Source organism: Monopterus albus, unplaced genomic scaffold (assembly GCF_001952655.1).
Source record: "Monopterus albus unplaced genomic scaffold, M_albus_1.0 scaffold151.1, whole genome shotgun sequence".
NCBI classification, from domain to species: domain Eukaryota; kingdom Metazoa; phylum Chordata; class Actinopteri; order Synbranchiformes; family Synbranchidae; genus Monopterus; species Monopterus albus.
Window position 1 is genome coordinate 290438 of NW_018128031.1, and position 6831 is coordinate 297268.

Sequence of the window (6831 nt, forward strand, 5' to 3'; positions counted from 1 at the left end):
AGAGTAGGAGGGGAGGGGAAAGAAACTCAGAGCATCATGGGGCCCCCAGCAGCCTAGGCCTATAGCAGCATAACTAAGGGAGGGCTCAGGGTCACCTGATCCAGCCCTAACTATAAGCTTTATCAAAAAGGAACGTCTTAAGTCTAATCTTAAAGGTAGAGAGGGTGTCCGCCTCCCGAACTGAGACTGGGAGTTGGTTCCATAGGAGAGGAGCTTGATAGCTAAAGGCTCTGCCTCCCATTCTGCTTCTGTGGACTCTAGGAACCACAAGTAAACCTGCACTCTGAGAGCGAAGTGCTCTGTTAGGATGATAAGGCTCTACGAGGTCTTTAAGATACGATGGAGCCTTGTCATTAAGGGCTTTGTATGTTAGGAGAAGGATTTTAAATTCTATTCTGAATTTTACAGGGAGCCAGTGGAGAGAAGCTAATATGGGAGAGATATGATCTCTCTTGCTAGTTCCTGTCAGTACTCTGGCTGCAGCATTTTGGATTAACTGGAGGCTTTTTAGGGAATTATTGGGACATCCTGATAGTAAAGAGTTACAGTAGTCCAGCCTGGAAGTAACAAATGCATGGACCAGTTTTTCAGCATCACTTTGAGACAGGATGCTCCTGATTTTTGCAATATTGCGCAGGTGAAAGAAGGCAGATCTAGAGACTTGGTTTATGTGTGATTTAAAGGACATATTCTGATCAAAGATGACTCCAAGGTTCCTCACAGTAGTACTGGAGGCAAGAGCTATGTCATCTAAAGTAACTATATGATTAGACAGCAGATTTCTAAGGTTTTCAGGCCCAAGCACAATAACTTCAGTTTTGTCAGAGTTTAGAAGTAAGAAGTTGCAGGTCATCCAGGCCTTTATGTCTTTAAGACATGCTTGAAGTTTGACCAGCTGACCTGATTCATTTGGCTTCATAGATAAATATAACTGAGTATCATCTGCATAGCAATGGAAATTTATGTTGTGCTTCCTGATAATATTGCCTAAAGGGAGCATGTATAAAGTGAAGAGAATTGGACCTAACACAGAGCCCTGTGGAACGCCGTGACTAACTTCAGTTTGTGTGGAACATTCGTCATTAACATGAACAAATTGAAATCTTTCTGATAAATAAGATTTGAACCAACTTAGCGCAGTTCCTTTAATCCCAATAACATGTTCAAGTCTCTGCAGTAAGATGCTGTGATCAATGGTGTCAAAAGCAGCACTGAGATCTAAGAGGACAAGTATGGAGACAAGTCCTTTGTCCGAGGCTAGGAGAAGATCATTGGTGACTTTCACCAATGCGGTTTCTGTACTATGATGGACTCTAAATCCTGACTGAAAATCCTCAAACAAATCATTCTTGTGCAAGTGGTCACATAACTGCTTTGCAACAGCTTTTTGAAGGATTTTGGAAATAAATGGGAGATTGGATATTGGTCTATAATTAGCTAGGACACCTGGGTCAAGAGTAGGCTTTTTGAGTAGAGGTTTAATTACTGCAAGTTTAAAAGCCTGTGGAACATAACCTGTTAATAGAGAGAGGTTAATCAGATCTAGTATGGATGTGTTGATTAGGGGAAAGATGTCTTTGAGCAGCCTGGTCGGGATGGGGTCCAGGAGCCATGTTGATGATTTAGATGAAGCAATTGTTGAGGTCAACTCAGAGAGATCTATAGGGGAGAAGTAGTCCAAGTATAAATGAGGTCTTACAGATGTTTCTAAAGCCATTGTAGTAGATGGCACATCTGCGAGAGCTGTGGGAGTGGTCCGACCAATTTTTTCTCTAATAGTTGTGATTTTATTTGTAAAGAAGCTCATGAAGTCATTGCTGCTGAGATCTAAGGGAATGTTAAGCTCAACAGCACTGTGGCTCTTTGTCAGCCTGGCTACAGTACTGAAAAGAAACCTGGGGTTGTTCTTATTTTCCTCAATCAGTGATGAATAACAATAAATAAGTGAAATTGCTGGGGTTCTTTGTTATTGACAACAGGGAGTTGTCACATACTAAGCAGTGGGGATTTTGTGTGTATGCAGGACAGGTGTCTGCTGCTCTGAACTGAAGTTGCTCTGTATCTCTCTGTACAGCTGTGGGTCAGTGGAATGTCTGGTTTTGCTGCTAAAGAGAGGAGCCAACCCAAACTATCAAGACATCTCAGGATGTACCCCTCTACACCTCGCTGCTAGGAACGGGTATGAGCATCATTCTACATTTAATCTGTGTTTACATGTTGCTGTTGTGTTCAGTTTTCATTCAAGGTCTTGTAACACTTGATCCAGTCAGTTCACTTTTGGACATCCTAGGATGTTGAAACAGTGGACATTTCTACTTAGTTGCTGATTCTTTTATGTGGCTTTGACCATCTTTAACTTAAAGGTAGCCTGTGGCCTTTTAAAAGAAAAATTAATTTTTTACTCACTGTTAGTCACCAGAGTGTGAAGTTTTAGAATAGCTCTATCTTAAGATTTCCACATTACCAACCATATATAACAGTACTGTTTAAGTCCTAATTTATTTAAAGGGACTCTCTGGCACCTCAAATTAGGGGCCAGACAAAGACAAACTGTGCTCTTACACCACACAGTCAGTGTGCACTGACCTGAGATTTTCCACAAGCAGCAGTTTCCTATATGTGGTTAGGTGTTGGGGTTGTTCTTTTACTTTCTCTTGTTTCCACACCTTGTTGTGCTTGTACTTGCTCTAAATATAATGCAGAGATTAAACAAATTATGCCATCATATCAAAGCAGTGGACATGCAGTCATGGTGACATTAAGGATTTAAAGGGGATACTTGTACATTTAATCTGTCAGTCACTTTTTGCATCCATCTTTCTGCATTTTCACCACTTTTGCAGATAGTTTGCATATGAATTAACTCTTTAAATTCCTCATAGCCCTCCAGCAGAAGCTGTCACTGTGGTGCAGGGACAGACTGTGCTCTCTCCTTAGACATCTGCATGTAGCCAATCAGAAACCAGCTGATCATGGTTTTGATTGTCGATATATATTGTAGTCAGCGACCACATGAGCACACACTGATCTCAGATGATCTAATCCAGCTTTTCTAATCCTCAACTCAGGTGGGGGTTGAAGAACCAAAATCTCAGGATAACCTTAGCTGGTGTTAGAAAGAGTAGATTAGGTACTTTATTGATCCCACAGTGGGGAAATTTCTGTGTTACAGCAGCAATAGAGAACAACCAACATAACACCATAAGAACAGACACATAAGAACAGAACTTCATAAAAACACGGAAAAGAACACAACAAGGACACAGCTGCTGTAACTTGCTGCCACTCCACGTGGCGCAACAAAGAACACTTAGTCTTAAAATAAACAGTTACATAAAGGCAACAAAGAACTGGAACCGATACACACAAGTATTGTCATCAGAACGTTACATTTTACACAGCACAAATAAGCAAATCAAAGGCACCTAAAACCAGGGCAGAGCAGCACTGGAGAGAATCAGGAACAGCAGTAGAGACTAAACAACCAGGAAATCAAGAACAATCAAATATTACTCACGCAATTAATCCTACAATGGGGGAGAGAAACCTGTGTTTCAGCCATAAGGAACAAGATATTACACATGAGCCTATTTACAATGCATTTCACCCCCAGGAGCTGAATATTGCACCTCAGTAGATTATTACATAGTCTACATAATTTCACCTATCTTATCACTGCAGTGATATGTTTTACAGTCTGATGGCTGTGGGGAGGAGTGACCTGTGGTAAAGCTCATTCTTACACTGGGGATGTAACAGTCTCGCGCTAAAAGAACTGTGCAGAGCCTCTACTGTGTGGTGCAGGGGATGGGAGGGGTTATGCATGATGGATCCAGGATCTACAAAAATCCAGGATTACTCATTTGATCTTGACTCTGTTTAGCAACATATGAAGAACACCCCCCAGGAGTTTGAAGTGTTTTAAATCCAGTATAGTTTACATTGGTTATTGCTTCCTTGCAGTCATATGCTTCTTGTGCACTTGTTGATTGCTGCATTTCACAGGGCATCACTGTCTGGAACAGTGTGAAACCACTGGGTATGAGTGCTCGCAGCCTTCCAGTGGCTGGCCAGACAGAAAAATATCAGCAAACTGGTCCAGGCTAACAGAAGTATTTTAAGACGCAACACAGCATTTACAAGACTTCTGTCAGTTAATTTTTATGTTCAGTCATTCTGAGGCAAGACTCGGATAATAAAGCTTACAGCCTGTAGCTCCTGCATTACCCTGTGCCCTAATGTAGGATATAGTGATACTAAACACTTTCCTCCCCACTCCCTCAGACAGAAGAAGTGTATGGGCAAACTACTGGAGTATAATGCTGATGTCAACATCTGCAACAATGAAGGACTGACTGCTGTGAGTGAACTGTAATACTTGAAGTAAAAATGTATAATACTATAATACTGTACCAGCTGTGGTTTATGTTGTGTTGAGCATCTTAAAATTGTTATAATCATCAATTCTTATCAATGACTGTATCATTATCTAGGTGACTGGTGTTAACTCTTGCGGTCAGGATAGTGACTGCTTGTGTGAACCTCTTGTGCAGATCCACTGGTTGGCAGTGAATGGGCGGACTGAGCTCCTCCATGATCTGGTCCAGCATGTGTCCAATGTGGATGTGGAGGATGCTATGGGGCAGACAGCCCTACATGTAGCCTGTCAGAATGGACACAAAACTGTGAGCTAATTAGAAGATATCTCTTTAATTGAAAAAGTAGATGTATTTTTAGTTCACTGCATATTGGTCGTGAGCTTGACTAGCCCACTGGTTCCTGTTGGACAAGAATCAGATATGAAAAAATGTGTGTTCAGAAAAAGCTTCACCACACTGTTTGGCAGTCAACCCCTGGTCAGTTCATGGCACCTACAGAGGCCCTGCATATACTTAGTGTTACCTCCATTAAACACATGTCACACTTTTATAGTGCTGCAGCCTTTTATCATATTGATGATTGTGAACTGTATACCTTGAACGCTTAACTCAAATTGTTGTACTTGAATATACCAAATATTATCTGGGTTTTCTTCTCTTGCTATTCAGTATGTCGGTGAAAAATTTCACTGTATTTGATATGAGTTTGGGTTGTGTCTGTGCAGACTGTGTTGTGTCTTCTGGACAGTGGAGCTGACATCAACCGGCCAAATGTCTCTGGAGCCACACCGCTTTACTTTGCTTGCAGGTGATGTCATCAGTGATGCCTTTGTAATAATGGACTTTTATTTTGTGGTCCCAAATCACCTCTTTTACATTTCATACTAACAGCTCAGGAGTGGAGATGCACTGATGCACATCCTTTAATTTAGAAAATGACTTGGCAAATAGGAGTTGGCTTTTCATTGTTATTAATCAGAATGCTGAAATATTCCAAAATATTAAGGATTGTAATATTCTGAATATCCATATTTAGCTTTACATATCTGAGTGCCAGTATTGGACAAACCATTGCTCCAGCCATATTGTAACCTACATTATTCCGTAGCCACGGCCAAAGAGACACAGCACAGATCCTGCTCTCTCGAGGAGCCAAATACCTCGCTGACAAAAATGGAATCACCCCTCTGGATCTTTGTGTGCAGGTGAGCATTTCATTGCCTTTAACCTTTCAAGTGTTTTACTCTTTTTTCCTCTTTGTGTTGTGTTGTTCAGTTTATGTTGAACTCTTGTGGTTTCCGTTCCTCCTGTGTGTTTCAGGGTGGATATGGGGAGACCTGTGAAATCCTCATTCAGCACCACAGCAGACTGTTCCAGACTCTCATCCAGATGACACAGAATGATGAGATTAAGGAGAACATGGTATGAGCAGACTGTCTCTACATTTTTTGATCGGCCCCGTGTTTGAACATCTGCCCTTGTGGGGCCTAAAACCTGTTAACACACTCACACTGTGGGAACTCACTGTCCTCATGGGGACCAAAGGCTGTTAATTTTATGGTGACAGCATGGTTTCAGGTTTGGGGGAGTTTAAGGTTAGGGTTAGGCATGTAGTGGTTATGGTTAAGGTTGGGATAAGTCTCTAGGAAATGACTAGGTCAATATAAAATTTCCACAAGGAATGAAAAGCAATGTGTGTGTGTGTGTTTAGCTCAGGCAGGTTCTGGAGCATGTCTCTCAGCAGAGTGACAGCCATTACCACAGGATCTTGACCAGTCTGGCTGAAGTGGCTACCACCAATGGACACAAGCTTCTCAGGTACATTAGATTCATACATTTGCTTTTCTTCTCTTGTTTATGTTGTATATGTAATGGTCTTCTTAAATGTCAGTTCTTCAGACATTATTGTAAAATAAATGAGCATTTGTCTAGTTTTAATTGTACTTAACTTATAGTTTTATGAGTAATCAGGTTATTCTGTTTTTGAGAATGATTCCATAATCTTTAAATCCATACACAACCAGAAATGTAAAAAAGGAAGTTTGTTGTCTTTGTCATCCTCTTCCATCATGCTGATTCTGTAAATAAAAATTAAAACCCATTTTATGTAGTATTACAGATTGACTGTTGACTGTCAATTGTTAAGATGTGCTTGACAGTCCCTCCTTTTCCCTTTGTCCCTCCTCAGCCTGTCCAGCAGTTATGAAGCTCAGATGAAGAGTTTGCTGAGAATTGTTCGTATTTTCTGTCATGTGTTCTGTCTGGGGCCTTCATCACCAAACAGCGGCAATGACATGGGCTACAACGGCAACAAGACGCCTCGCAGCCAGGTCTTCAAGGTTAGTAGGAGGTGTATAAACATGGGGTTTCTGTGCGTCCTTAAAAACCTGAAAGCTTTGTTTTCCAGTCTTGGCAAAATTTGGAAATGAGAGGAATAGTACAGTGTCCTCCA

At 41.2% G+C, this 6831-nt stretch overlaps 1 protein-coding gene across 1 annotated transcript in view; it reads left to right on the forward strand.

The window, feature by feature from the left end:
• Positions 1 to 6831, forward strand: part of hace1 (HECT domain and ankyrin repeat containing E3 ubiquitin protein ligase 1) — an 84769-nt gene that overhangs the window by 9070 nt on the left and 68868 nt on the right. The window contains exons 4-11 of the mRNA XM_020614814.1: positions 2075 to 2179; positions 4285 to 4360; positions 4554 to 4685; positions 5105 to 5187; positions 5488 to 5584; positions 5700 to 5801; positions 6091 to 6197; positions 6568 to 6718. Coding sequence (XP_020470470.1) covers positions 2075 to 2179; positions 4285 to 4360; positions 4554 to 4685; positions 5105 to 5187; positions 5488 to 5584; positions 5700 to 5801; positions 6091 to 6197; positions 6568 to 6718 — 853 coding nt within the window. The remainder of the gene's footprint in view (positions 1 to 2074; positions 2180 to 4284; positions 4361 to 4553; positions 4686 to 5104; positions 5188 to 5487; positions 5585 to 5699; positions 5802 to 6090; positions 6198 to 6567; positions 6719 to 6831) is intronic.